A 15635-nucleotide genomic window follows, 5' to 3' on the forward strand; every position below is an offset into this window, starting at 1 on the left:
CATAGAAGAGTCTAGTGGCCTGAGTAAATACCCCAAAGGGAAGGGAGCCAACTTATTTCCTGCCCAATAGTGGCATCGGATCCATTTATTAAACTGCAAACTCTCGAGGGAAAATAGATCCCAGAATATAAGCAATTGTTTTATTACAATTATCATAATGCCCTTCCTGTTTCCATCTCTCACTCCAAATCAGAACAATTAAAATGCAAAAAAGAATTATGTGTTTTGCAATTGCTAAATGATCTTTTTATATCCCTTTGCTGATGTAGTTCTGATTATTTCAGAAACAGTAGTTCTCCACAGTGGTTTCTGCCACTTACTTCAAATGATTCACGCAGTGGGGCTCTCATTCTTTCCCGTGAGATTTTACTCCATAGTCGAATAGACTTAATCATTAGTCAGCTTCCTTCATATTCAGCCAAGATTTTTGTTTAATATAATTAGTCCTACTTCTACATACAACTCTATACAGCCTCCGTCCTTACAAAAATAGAGTTATGCTTTCATGCATTTTCGGAAACTTGTGCCTTCTACTAGTTGCCAGGACAAACTGGCAACAGTTGGTTCTTTATATTTTCCCATGTGAGTCAAGAATTCTGATTGCAATCAATTGCAAGCTGCCCCTTCACCACACCCCAGGAAGGCTTTTCAATTTGCTGACATCCTGGATCGTAAGTGTTATTTCTGAACATTGCCGCTGGATCAATGGTGCTTTCTCGTTAGTTTTATTTTGCTTTGATTTATAAGCACTGAGATGGTACAGGGTACATCTATACCAGAAAAACCTATGATGTGACCAAATTCACCATGACGTTTCTGCTTGCCTCCACGAAACCAATATCAGGCTTCAATACCCATGATTATAAATGTGTTTCTTTACAGACCCCATTACAACATTCCCAGCACTTCTTTCTCTATATTTAAGGTGTTCATAGCTCCAAATGTCAGGCTCACAGTGCAATGAAAATATCCCACAGCTGATAAATTATTCATTTTTCAGGAGTTTGCAACTTGAAGTGGCACGAACAGCCGAGTACCTGAAGCACCCCCAAAAGACATAAAGTGCAGTAACACGCAAAGCTTTTGCCGCATAAATTCTAAAGGTTAAGCACTATTAAACATCTCTGTTTGTCAAGAGATGTGCTCCTTGAATTTATTTATTCTAATTAATCTGCTCCCAATAAACATTACTAACAAAGCAAAGTGCTAAAAGAGTCTAATCAAATGCGTCTCCTTTCCTGACTTAACCTCACCAGGTTAAAACAAGGTCCTCTGCTGATAAGTATTCTCCGCTTCCCACTGTCTGGTGAGAACTTGTCAATGAGTAAGGTCAAAAGTAGGGTTGTCAAGCCATGAACTCAGAGCAAATCTGGCTCCCTACAGGTGCCGTTAAGTAAAGTTTTATTGGAACTCGTCACTCCCATTTATTCATTGTCTTGGCTGTTTCCTTCCTATAATGGCAGAGTTGAATATTGTAACAGAATATTACAGAAGAATCTATGGCCCACAAAGAAACAATATATTTGCCAAACTCTGGTCAAAAAACATGCAAAATGCTTTGGGGCGCCTGTGTGTCTTAGTCAGCTAAGCAGACAACTCTTGATTTGGGCTCAGGTCATGATCTCATGGTCTTGGGATCCAGCCCCTTGCTGGGCTCCCTGCTCAGTGGGGAGTCTGCTTGAGTTTCTCTCCCCCACTCCTTCCTCCCCCCCGCCCCCCAGCCCCGTCCGGCCGATTCTCCTCCCACTCACATGTATTCTCTCTCTCTAAAATAAATAAATAACTTTTTTAAAAAGAAAAAAGCACGCAAAACATGTAAAGGTTTCAGAATTGTAGCTCTAGGTAGGGTTTTATCTGATGTATGCCAATGTGTGCATCTACCCAGGAAAGGGCCCCTTTAAGTGCTTGTTAGATCATCTGAAAAATAAAGCAACCACAAGTCCAAGGTTATTCCTCAAGGTGATAGGTACTTCATTTTGATGACAATAATCACCATGTGCTTCAGTTATTTATTAGTGTGTTTTAAATCATCTCAAAACTTGCTTTAATGCAAAGATTTCTTTGCACTGGATTTGGCCCTGCAGGCTCCAGCCGGATGGTCCTTCTCTCCCTCTCACCTGGGCTCACTTACGCGGCTTGCAGTCACCAGGAGGAGGCTGGACTCTTGCTGGAAGGCAAAGGTGGCTTTGCTCATGTATCTGGCTCTACTTGGGATAGCTCCAGTTTATACTGGGTTGTATTGGATGGCTCCAATCAGATAGGCGTTTCTTTCTCTCCATGGGGTCCCAACTACAGAGTAACTGGGTATTTTTCTATGATGACTCAAGAGAGGAAGTGGAAGCCCCCAGACTTCTAAGGGCTAGGCCTAGCAGAGGAGTAGCATCGCTTTTAAAACATTCTATTGGTTAAAGCGAATCAAAGTATCAACGCACATTCAAGGGGAGGGTAATCAGATGACACCTTGAAAGGAGCTGTAAAATATCTTGGCCCTGATTTCCAATCTATCACATTCTAGGAGAATGATGACATCATGATTACAGTGATAAAATCTTGAAGGCAGATCTTACTGCTGACAATTTAGAATCAAATGGACAGATAAGAGCAACAAGAAAACCTAATGAAAACTAAAAATCATTTTATAATAAAACACTGGCTGCACAGAATACAACATTTTCCAAACTGACAGTATTTTCTCCTTTTTTACACTGAAATGAGACAGGAGCTTTTCTAAAAGCCATTTGATGCTTCTCTAATTTTTATATAGTGCTTAAACTGTAGATATGATCTAATCTTTCCACCATGACTCTGAATCCTCATTCCACCTATCAGTGAGGTTACTGGACAACTGCCTCAGAGCTGGGCCTCCAGGGCCGCTGCACCGGGGGTATCCCGTGGGCTGTCTGCTTGTGGCTCTGACCACGGTGCCTTTGAGTTCTTGTACCTGCCCCTTTTAACTAACCTGCCTCCTGCCTGGGCAAGGAGTCAAGAGAGGTGAGTTCCAGGCCCCTTGCCATTACCTACTCCATCCTTTTGCTCCAGGCAGGTTATCTGTTCTGACCTTTGGTTTCTTTCATCTGAGAAGTGATGATAATAAAAGGTATACTGGGGCGCCTGGGTGGCTCAGCCAGTAAGTGTCTGCCTTCAGCTCAGGTCATGACCCTGGAGTTCTGGAATGAAGCCCCAGGTCACCAGGCTCCCTGCTCAGCAGGAAGTCTGCTTCTCCCTTTCCCTCTGCTCCTCCTCTCTGTTCAGGAGCACCTGTGTACTCTCAGTCTCTCACTTTCTCTCTCTCAAATAAATAAAACCTGTAAAAAAATAAAATAAAATAAAAGGTATACTGACTACTGCTAGAATTTTCAGCAACAAATTAGACTAAAAATAAAAAGTGTTTAAATAATTACACAAGGGAAAGGTATTATCACAATCATTGCTAGGAGATAAAATTGCATTTCATTGCTAAAATAAAAATAATATAGTAACAATCAAATTCATATAGTATGAAATACATAGTTAATATAACAGCACTGGCTAACCTTTATTGAGTGCTTACTGTGTCTGAAGCATAGTCCTAAACACCTAACACTGCTCAGTGTTTACTTCTCATGGCAACCAGATATTCAAGACCACAAAACTGAGACATGATGAAATCAGACAATCTGCCTTTGGTCATCAACGGGTACTAAACAGAACTATGGCTAATCTTTCCCAGTCAGCATAGCTGATTGTAAGAACTTTTAAAAGGTCTATCATAGGTCTGACAAAATTTCCTCCTCTCAAACCCCACAGAAGTGAGAAGGGTGTTTACCTCTCCCACCCTCTGCCCCAAGTTCTGTTCCAGAGCTTATGTACTATTAGTGGTTCTAAACCCGAGGTGCTTTTGCCTCCCAGGGTACATTTAGCAATGTCAGAAGACATTTTGGTAGTCCCAACTGAAGGTCAAGGTGCTAATGGAAGAAGCCAGGGATGTTGCTACACATCCCACAATACTCAGGGCAGTCCTCAACCATAAAGAATTAGCCCAAAATGTCAATACGCCAAGCTAGAGCTGCGCTGATGGCAGAAACCCACATGGGGAGATTTCGCGTAGAGTTCAGCACATAGGTAACATACAAATCTATGATGCGGATGCTTTCGTTTATTTGCTTGTATTTTTGTTGCTGATCTAAAGGATATGCTGCTTAATTCCTTGATCTGAAAATCATTGCAATAGGTAAAAATGCTAGATAGCTAGTTTCTGCAAAAGTCAGGCATTACAACATCTACAACCGGATGAAAACAAACCTTTACTGAACAGCCACTGTGCATCAGGTAATGCACGTCGGCATTCCCAAAGGGTCAGGAGAATTAAGGATATCCTCCAGGTAAGCAGAAAGGCTAGAATTTAAGACAAATGTGGTTGTTTACAACATGTACTATTCTGGAGTAAATACACTGAAGTTATGGTTTAATAACCGTCCTTTTATTTGTTACCTTATATCCCCTTTGGACTTAAAACTAAGTCCAAATATGTTAAATCACGTAAGCCATATAGATTTTTTTTTTCCCCAAATGGAAGAGGTTAACTAGGAAAACTTTTATTTAAATGCTTTCATCTGCATAGGAAATACAAGCTAAGAATCACTTAGGAGTTGATTGCTTTCACCCTGACTAAATGGAAGCATGCAGAGAAAGACCTATTAAAGTTCATTCTTCCCTGCAAGTCAATGTTGATGATCACCCTCCAATTACAGACCTGCGTTTCATACATGCCCTCCTAAGTCCTCTCCAGCTATGGATATCAATGAAGGGACATGCAGACTTAATTACATGTTTCCAATGTAAAACTATCATCTGCTTTAAAAGAAAAGCAAAACTGGCCAGAGATAAAGAGCAAAAAACAGACATTTGTGCTTTTGTTAGCCAAACGCTTTAGGGTTCAAAATCTATACTGGCGGGCACAAAGAAAATTTCAGTTAAGCTATTTAGACAACGGCTTATAACTTGAACAAGAAATTGTACCAACCCTGCGATGCATTATTTGTAGAAAATATGTTCATTTTGACCTAGTAAGAGCTCATAGCACCCAATTCAAGTTTCACAGACAGATATTCCAAGAATATATTTGTTTCCCTACATCTCTGCCTAGCAATCCAAACTTCTTAGTTTGGTTTACTTACTTCTTTTAAGGTCTACAGGGGCAAAGAATCCAGACCCTCCCTGCCTCTCCTACCCATCTCTTCCCACTGACTGTGTTCAGTCTTCTGGGTCTTTTGTCCTTTGAACACACTGGGCTCCTTCTTTGCAAATCATTGTTCTTTTTTCTGGATGTCCGGAATGCCACTTTTTCATGGCTGATCTCTTCCCATCACTCAGCTGAGCAACACCTTCCTTGATATAAAATGGAGTGCCCCGCCCCTCCATTACCCCCCCCCCCAGTCCACTGTCATGCACATCACCTTGCATTATTATCTTTGAAGCATGTATCACCATCCAAAGTCATACTGTTCATTTATTTTTTGTCAATAACCTCGTCTTGCTGCCCTCTCCTCTGCACATCATGGGCATTTACTCAATGAAATATTATTATTTTTAAATTAACTGTTGTGATTTAAATGTACTTTTTTTAAAAAAGATTTTATTTATTTATTTGACAGAGATCACAAGTAGGCAGAGAGGCAGGCAGAGAGAGAGAGAGAGAGAGGGAGGAGGAAGCAGGTTCCCCACTGAGCAGAAAGCCCGATGTGGGGCTCGATCCCAGAACCCTGAGATCATGACCTGAGCTGAAGGCAGAGGCTTTAACCCACTGAGCCACACAGGTGCCCCTTAAATGTACTTTTAAAGGAAAATAAAATATAGATACTGGAGGGGTTTTCTTTGTATCAACTTGAAGTCACTTTAACTTAAAGCTGTAAATGACCTTTTTAGTGACAAACAACAAGCACTTTTAAGGAGTGAGGGGAAAATAAATAAAATTAACAATAAACGACTAAGAAAGAAAAGAAAAACTGCTGGAATGTATTCAGTTTAATAGGTTTGCTATTATGTATTCTGTATTTTTAGCTTAAAAGTGAAATCTTGCATGTTTTTTAAAATGAAGATATAAGTACTTAGTATATTTTAATGTCACATTTAATAACTGTACTATAAAATGACTGTCATAACACCATGCTGTGATTTTGCAAAACCCATCAAAAACTGTAAATGGAATTTAAAACTTTTGTCAGAGAACAAAACTAACTTGAAATATTTTTGTAGTAGGTTACTGAATCTCATTCACAATTTTAAACTGAGTCTGATTCCACTTTTCTTCACAGATAGTACCACAAAGATAAGATTAAATAAAATTACCTGAAATTGACAACCATAAAGGGAAATTATAAAATGAGCAGTGACACATTTTTGGGAAGAATATATAATGCCTTGTTAAAAATAAAGGATTACTTATCTCTTACTAGCCTGGTCTTCTCTTTTACTCCAAATTATAATAATCTGTACATGGTTCAAGTTCTAGGAGAATGTCACTTCACAGTAGTCAACTAAAATTCTTTTTCAGTATCAAGGCTGTCCTGCCTCCCTTATCTCCACCACTCTGGTCCCTGGTACCCCCATTATTTCCATAGCTTCAAAACAGCCTCCCAACAGATCCCAAGGCCACTCTGGCTGGCCTGACTCCAAAGCATCTCTCTACCCAGCAGCCACAAGGATGTTTTTTTAATGCAAATCTTTTCCGTCATTCCCCCAGCTGTTCTTAGAATAAAAACCAAGATCTTGAACAAGTTCTATGAGGGCTTGAATTAGACAGTCTCTGCCTATTGTCCAGCCTTATTTGAATTCTCTCTCCTCACTGTCTGGTATCCAGGCACAACCATGCTTTGAGTCTCCAGAATACACTAAGTATCCCTGTCTCAGGGCTCAGGAACACATCCTTTCTTGGACCATAACAGCCCATTCAGATATAGTTTACTTAGCTTCTCTTCATCCTTCAGATACTAGCTCAAAAATCATTTCCTCAGAACTATGCATGTGATCAAATTTTTTTTTTAAAGATTTTATTTATTTATCTGACAGAGATCACAGGTAGGCAGAGAGGCAGGCAAAGAGAGGAAGGGAAGCAGGCTCCCTGCTGAGCAGAGAACCCGATGCGGGGCTCCATCCCAGGACCCTGGGATCATGACCCAAGCCGAAGGCAGAGGCTTTAACCCACTGAGCCACCCAGGCGCCCCGCATGTGATCAAATTTAACAGAACTATATACCTTTAAAAAATAAATGAATATAAAACAAGTAAACTCTGTAGTTTATAGTATTGTGCTCATGCTGATTTCCTGTTTTTGTTAAAGTGCAGTCATTATATAACATATTACTTTAGGGAAAACTGAGTGACATGGGAAATTCTTATACAGTTTATCAACTTCTTTTAAGTCTAAAATTATTTCAAAATTTTAAAAAAAGTCACTCCTTCAGGAAAGCTTTCTATTACTCTTCTGAAGAGATAAGGCACTAAGTTCCCTATTTTCTTCCCTCATAAGATTTAACACATTCAGAAAGTGTAACTTTTGAGATTAATGTTAAATATTTGTCTATCTCTCTAGAGTGTAAGCCCTTTGGGGCAAGGATCATATCTCTTTATCTCACTATTGTATCTCCAGTAGTTAAGTCAATGCTTGGCACAGGAAGTATGTCCAATAAACATTTACTAAAGTGACTATTATATACAGGAATGAGCCAATGAGTCAATGTTCTTTGGAAACATAAGTATATATAAAGATATATATTTACATATTTAAAAGATATTGCACAAATTATGAAGTTAATGGGGTAATAAATGTCAACAGAGATCTAAACATAGATGCTACCAACTTGGAAATGATGCAAGCTAATGAGAAAAAACTATAATAGCAACTAACATTTAGTGAATATTTAATCCTATTATTCAAGATGTTCTGCAAGTAGTTCTTTACTTAATCTTCATGATAACCATATCAAGTGTGCTATTTTCCATCTTAATTTTACAGATGAGAGACACACAGATATTTGCAACTTGCCCATGCTCATAATAATTATATAGCAGAGGCAGGATTTGAACATACACTTCAGCTCCTGAGTCCATAGTCTTAAGTACTACCTCTCCTCTGAAGATAAATTCTGAAAATATTGTGTGAGAGAATTCTAAAAAGTGAGCAATGAATTCTGAAGGCAGATTACAAACATATGAAACCACATCCTTTAATTTTTTCTATCTCCACCATTTTGTACAAAGCCTTCCATGGAGCATGCATACACGTGTTCACACACACACACACACACACACACACACACACGACTTTGGTGAATAAATACATGAAGCTAAAGCTAACAGAGGAAAAGAGAAAACAAGACTATAGGTAAGAGAATCGGTTTCCATCCAATCACCAGTACTTCTTGTCTTTGATTCTTAATTTCAAAATGGACACTGGTTGGGAGTTTTCTATGTTCTATTTTTTTGGGGGGGCGGGGGGGATTGGCTTCTAAAATTGAGTGAGGCAGAGCAAAATGGAGAGCAGAGTGATGGGGGCTCCCAAGGTTATTTGAAATAATAGCTAAGTGAGAAAAATTAAAGAAATTAAGAGTGTAAAAGGAAAGAAATGAGGAGATCACAGAACAGATTAATCAGGGTATTAGCAATAGCAAGAAGTAATTCACCAATATTTCAGATGTTGTTCCATCTTTTGAGTAAAGGGCCTCATCACAGAGATCAGAGATAAGAAACATATCAAAGTTAGGATTTCTTTCTTTTTTTTTAACATCAAGTCCCTCTATAATCAAGAAAATGCTTTTAATTGTACACATTGGTTGATTTTGTGACATATTCTTAATTTCACTAGGTAGGTACAGCTCTGCTGGGAGCAATTAATTCAGAAAGCCACAAACCCTCTGCAAAGGGGCTTAAGGATCAGTAAAATAGCTGGGATATTTTCCTTGTGGCAGACAGCTGGATGTTGCTAATTTAGCTACTTTAAATTGAGTGGGAGAAGGAGGAGGGAAAGGCAAGGTTTTTATTTTGCCACACATCTGTAAATTCAGAGAAAGGGAAAACAAGGAAGACATCGATAAACTTGGTACATGAACTGGATTTCTCACTGCTCTCCTCAGTGAGCTGGTCTATCATAACTGCTCTAAAGAAATCAGCACACCTTCCTTTCAGGGTGTATACACTGAAGGGAATCTGACCAAACTGCCAGGTTAAGCAGCAGTTTCTCTTTTCTGTTCTCGATAGTTCCACTGAAATATAATCTATACAACATAGAGATCACCCACTTAAAGTGTACAATTCAATGGCATTTAGTAGGTGTCTACTCAATTAGTACCATCACACCAATCTAATTTTAGAACATCTTCATCACCCAGGCAATATTTACCTTTTAAGGGACGGTTTAAATAGTTTGGGGTATACATACATACATACCCAAATAGTCACAATGTAAAGTAAAAACAGAAAAAGTGGTTTTTAAGGCATATTAATGTTCTCAGTGTGAAATGTCCTATCTGCTGAGAGGTATGCATTTTGATGACACAAAAAAGACATCCTCTCCATTTCTAACCTCATCTTGGAAGGTCCAACTGCATGCTTGGGCTACATCTCAGAAGTGATTCTGCAAAATGCAAAAGGAATAATTTGCCCTGCCCTTTAATTATTTTCCTTTTTTTTTTTCTTACAGAATAATTTATGAGTAAATGGCTTTTCATATGGTCATAAATTATGGACCCTGGGATCATGACCTGAGCTGAAAGCAGAGGCTTTAACCCACTGACCCACCCAGGCGCCCCCCAAATTAACTTTAAATCGGTAATTCTGGGATAGGAGGTTTTTTTTTCCAAGCTTGACTAGCTTGACTAAGTATGCTTTATAATTTTTCCTCTTGATCTTCAGTTTAATTCACAATACAAGAGTTTCAAGCATCTCTTATGTAAGGGACTTTATAGAGAAGCAAGTTTAGTCATTAACATGGTGTGAGAAAACCTGTTTTACCAACCACCAAAATTTTGATAATCTGCAGGTCAAATAAAAAAGGATTTTAGCACATCACCTCATAGAACTGCTCAATAACACTGTTGGCTATGTGTTTTTGACATAATGATATAATAACAGCTAACGTTTATTAAAAACCTATCATATGTCATCTGCTGATTTTGTGTTTTACATTAGCCCATTCAATGCTCACAAAACCCAGGAGTAGGACCTTTCCTATACAATCATCATAATGATTATCATCATCACCATCACTCACATTTTAAAGATAGAGAAACTGAGGGAAAGAGCATGGTGTATCATGCTCCAGATTACAGAGGACAGCCAGAACTTAAAACCAGACTGGCTTTAGAGCTCACTTTCTGAACCATTACTCCACACTGCCCATCAGGAAATATATAAGGTAAGAATCGTTCTCCTACTGTGTGTATGCCAGCCTATTCTCTAATGCCAATGGATACAGTGATACAATACCAAAGTGGGGGGGGGGGATTCATTGCTTTTATGTAAGACAGGAATACAGTGAGTAGACAAGGACTAAGAAGTTTCCTTATAATAAGGGAGGAAAATGAGGGAGCGTTTACCATCTGACATGGAAAAAAGCAAAAAGTAACAGAAAATGGATGAGGTAAGCAATTTGAGGAATTAGACTATCAATTGTTGTGTTTCCAATGAAGATCCAATAACTATTCAGGTCAAATTACAGTTGTCAAAGTATAAACTCAAGTCTAGAATGCAACAGTCAACAGTAAGTGATTTTATTACAGTGAAACCAGTTTGATGAAAGAAAGTCCTAAAAGCAGGTTTGTAGCCTGCACCTAGGTAAAAAAACAAAAACAAAAACAAAAACAAAAAAAACAAACAAAAAACAAATAAAAAATAACTAGTAAATAAAAAAACTAAAGCTACACATGAAATAAAACTATCAGAAATTGCTATGAAAACTCAGCCAACAGGAAAACACCCCAGGAAAATGCTAGTATAAATTTACTTTTAATTTGCATTCATGTTATCAAAGAATTGACCTCCATCAGACCACTGCCTAAGACAAAATCTGACCTCAATCGGACAACCACTTAAACTAGAATGAACCTCAATCAGACCACCTAAGCCAGAAAACTAGTAGGCTTGACAGGAGGAGGAACTACTGTTTGTGCTCGAACCGAAGTCACACTGAGACCACAGCTCTACCATGTGTACCCACATTCAAGAAACAAGCAAAATCATTTCCAGCACTCAAGACATAGGGATAAAAAGAAATCAGATCCATGCATACATCTAGCCTTTGTAATAGTGGGGATCTGTGGGGCACTTTAAATTGGCAATGGCAAAGACTATAATTTTCTGCTAAAGGGATATTATCACAATTTTCGACCTGGCTTTGAACCAAGGCTCATAAGAGCTCTTCTACTTAATGCAACATCACACCTAGCACTTTAACTTTACTATGACTTCCACAGAGCAGATGATAATCCTGACTCCTTGGCTCTTTGGAGTTAATCATTTCAAAAGGCAGTGAGCAGAGCACATTAAATTAGCATGGTGAACTGGAGTGGCTTCTTTGCATTTCCCATCCCCACATGGTTCTCATTCTTAAATGGGCAAACGGATTTTTAAAAATTATTTCATCGTTCTCAAATGGCTCTGACAAGTTACTATTAAATTTTGAAATAGAACTCCTGATTCCTTGTAAAAATTCCAAAATAGAGTTAGGTAAAACATGGCTACATGTGCTAATCAAAGCATAGAGTAACAAACCAGTGTCCCAGGTAATGGGAGCTTCAGAAATACTGTATTTAGGTGATGATGAAAAAAATCTAATTCTTCTTCAGTGCTACTTAGGATGTCTTTTTTTTTTTTTTTTCCAGTGTTTTATGGAAAGGTAGCAGCACAATTTAATAGGTTATAATCTGGGACCCATTTTCCCAATTGTTCTTTAAACATCCTTTAGGGACGAAAAGCACATCTCCAACCATGTGTTTTCATGTACCATGAGTGTCCTCCAATAGATCAATAAGGGATGTTCTTTCTTCTTTCAAAATGTACCTTAAAAAATATGGCTAATTTTTCCTCTCACCTCGAGAATCTCTTGGATTACACATCCCATTCAACAACGCCAAATAAATCGGCTAAAGGGAAAACATACTAAAGCAAGGTTGGAGTAGACCCGGGGAAAACTAAACAAATTATTCAGGCAAAGTCTGTCCCTTTTCATTAGTCGCCATGGGAAGAGTGAGAGAGAATGATTCTTTTTCAGCTTACATCTTGAGCTTGGGAGCTGATTATCATGTAAACATATAACCTGGTAAACATCTTAACTAAAAGTTGCTATTGTGGCCCCTGTTTTCCCTTTTGGAAGGTTGCTATCAAGGAAGTGTGGTGAAGGGTGGAGGTAGAGGGAGAAGGGGAGGTGCAGGAGGGAAAGGAGTAGGTGATGATCATCTGGAGTGTAGATTGTTTTTTAAAACAATTGTAAGAGTACTTGACATCTGTCTGCCACATTCCACCAGAGATTTAAACGAAGGTAAAGCTGCTCAGTAGAAAAACATTTCTACTTATCTGGAAGGATAACTTCATGGATATATGACAATTATATCTAGTAATTTTAAGGAAATCTCTAACTGCTATCTGAAATTAAAGTGGATTCCCAGGGTGCTGACAGGTTTTTGCCAAAAATTAACAATTGTAAAACAATGTACTTTTTCATTCTAGCCAAAACAGAAAAATAAAGCCATATGCCTGATTTCTTTAATAAACTAAATTTAGATTACAACTTTAAAATAGATTTTGACATAAATGGCTTTAAAGTAACAAGAGCATCTTTCATTTGGGTCTTTTCCCAGTTAATTATTTGCTGGCATTGTCCTAGACATTCCTTGGTGTCACCTTAAACCAATACTCTCAAGTGCTAATTAGGAGACTATAACCACAGAAAATGTGGTTAATACATGCATGTTCCATATGCATCCTGTTATTAACCTGATTCCTTTCACTCCTGGAAAGCTCTCTTTGGAAAACAGAGCCCTTATTTAAACAAAGAAATTGGCTGCTATTGAAGAAATTTTTGTCAGAATTCAATTAATAGGTAGGGGCCAACATGACACAGGATCCTTGTCTTTGAAACATCCTCAGCATGAATCAGATTTAATCTCACTGAAATAGACAGCAGAGGGAAAAGTTAATGACTGCAGATGTTATACGTTTCCATAATACCAGGGGACTCCCAAAGACAATGGGCAACTTGCTCATGAACTACAGCACTACAAAGAAACCAGCCATGTCAGTGAGCCGAAGCCAGAGACATGACTTTCTCCAGTACTATCTCTTCCAAAACACCATGGGCCAGATGGGAAAAGAAACATATGTAAACAAGGTAGACCTAATGATTTCCTAATTACGAAGGAGATATGATCTTCTCATTAATTGGCAAGCTAATTGACCACAAGCTCAGTTTCATAAATTGAGTCCAATAAACCAAAAACTTTGGTGTCTGTAGTCCACAGAATTCTCCTTATACTTCCACACCCTTCACCCAGCCGCAACGTTGTCAGTTCTGCTTGATTTGTTTGAATACTGTACTTGACGACAGCTGTCGGAAACAGTACATGAGAACAGCTGCTAAGACAGCTACAAGGGGCTTGGAAGTTTAATTGGGCTCGATGTGACATTGTGCATTTTTCTAAACATAGATATATCCACAATACGAAAGAAATTTCTAATGGGTCTGAACAGTGTTTACTTATTGGCACCACCAACTGGTTAACCCCAGTTTGAGTTACATCATCGGTCTCATAGTGTCTTTGCCACCGGGCTGGTAAGATTATCAAAAAAAAAAAAAAAAAAAAAAAAAAAAAAGAAGGGGCAGTTAGATGCCCAAAAATAGGGGCATAAAGAGAGAGAGAGAGAGGAAATGGTAAGGAAGTCACGTCAATAATCTCTTTCAAAGGCTGGCTGGTAGCCAAGGAGGATCCCACAGTGTCTCAGGATTTACTTCCAAAGGAAACGTATTCAGACGCCCTGAGCCTGCTGCCAGCTGCGAACAAAACCACTCGTTATGGTCACAGCCCCGTAGAGGAGGGAGAATGGCTTACTCTCAGCGTCCGCGTGGAGGAAGAGAGCAAGGAGCAGCAACAGCGGCCTGGCAATGTGCACCATCCTGCAGCGTGGGGGCAGCGAGCGCTGGCAGTCAGGGATCGCTGCCTCTGAAGCTGCGGCGAGTCAGTCTGCTCTGGAATTTCAGCTGGAACACTTTCAGAGCCTGTAAGGGCAGAGGGAGAGACAAAAAGGAAAGAGAACACAAAGACCCTTAGTTTCTTACTCTTTTCCCCTTGTTCCATCACCACCACCCAGAGAGATGCAAGCTACTATAAAGACACAAGCAACTGTAACTGGGATGTTTCTGTGTGAGAAGGGAAGCAAGTTTGTTTGAAAATGGGGCAGCCTGAGCCCATCTTGTTCCCACTATCAGGCTCTGCCAAAGCCAACCACCTTGAATTCCACTCTCTGCTTATACCACCTTTTTGGACAACTCTCTGTAAGAAGCAACTGTCACTTCTTATGAAACACTATGTGAATACGTCAGTGGAAGAAAGCACAGCAATGGTATGAGAAAGATTTAAGAGAAGCGTCACATGCCAGATAAAAGTCTATTATTGACAGAATAATGGAAGCTGCTTTCTTGGCACGAGAGGAAGTGACAGGGCTAATTCAACTTCTCCAGCTAAAGAGGAGAGGTTAGAATTTTTTACACAAGCACATTTGGCTTCTTCCCTGAAGACACATCAATGTTCAAGTCTAGTTTAGCTTCAATAAGTCAAAACAATAGTTAGCATGAGCCTACTTGATTTAACAGGATTTTTTTATGTCTCCTGGGCAATAGTTTAGTTTTCTCAATCTTCTATGTAAAACCAATAAGCCACAAACTATTTTTAGAGAGCCTACTGTGTGCAAATGCACTTAGTGTAAAGTGCCAAGAAGTACAAAAATGAGTCGGATTCTGTCTTTTGTGACTTTCCAGTTTACTAGGAAAAATAAAACAGATACATCAGATGACTAGTGTAAGTTAATAAGTGATGAGTGTCAGGAAGGAAAACCAAATAATGCCATGAAAAGTTAAGATCAGGAATGGTATCATAGATAAAGCAGTATCTCAAAGTGAGCTTGGGAATACAGTTGGGATTTAACCAAGAAGAGAGAAAGGCATTCCAGGAATTCTGTACAAAGGCAGGGCAGTGGGAAAGGAACTTTGGGAAAGATGAGTCTCCAGCTTTGGCTGGAGTAGGGCTTCCTAAACTTCCATATGCATCAAAATCACCTGCAAGGCTTTTTAAAACAGATAGCTGGGTGAAAATAAAATAAAAGAACAACAACAACAGATAGCTGGGCACCATGCCCTGGTGTGTGGCTCACTAGGTCTGTGATGGGGTCTCAGAATTTACATGTCTAACAAGTTCCTGAGAGATGCTGATGGCAGCTGGTTCAGGACTCCAACTCCACTGGGTTGGAGTGATGAATTCATTAGGAAAGCAAAAGAAAATGAGGCAAAAGAAAATGGTTCAGTCTTGAAAAGAAGGAAAGGAAAGGAAAGGAAAGGAAAGGAGAGGAGAGGAGAGGAGAGGAGAGGAGAGGAGAGGAGAGGAGAGGAGAGGA

At 39.1% G+C, this 15635-nt stretch overlaps 1 protein-coding gene across 1 annotated transcript in view; it reads right to left on the reverse strand.

The window, feature by feature from the left end:
* Positions 1–14141, reverse strand: part of LOC111156597 (protein tyrosine phosphatase, receptor type D) — a 406803-nt gene extending 392662 nt beyond the window's left edge. The window contains exon 1 of the mRNA XM_022517585.1: positions 14078–14141. Coding sequence (XP_022373293.1) covers positions 14078–14141 — 64 coding nt within the window. The remainder of the gene's footprint in view (positions 1–14077) is intronic.
* Between the last annotated feature and the right edge of the window lie 1494 nt (positions 14142–15635).

This window comes from Enhydra lutris, unplaced genomic scaffold (genome assembly GCF_002288905.1).
Source record: "Enhydra lutris kenyoni isolate GAN:26980312 unplaced genomic scaffold, ASM228890v2 scaffoldscaffold47, whole genome shotgun sequence".
Classification (NCBI taxonomy): Eukaryota; Metazoa; Chordata; class Mammalia; order Carnivora; family Mustelidae; genus Enhydra; species Enhydra lutris.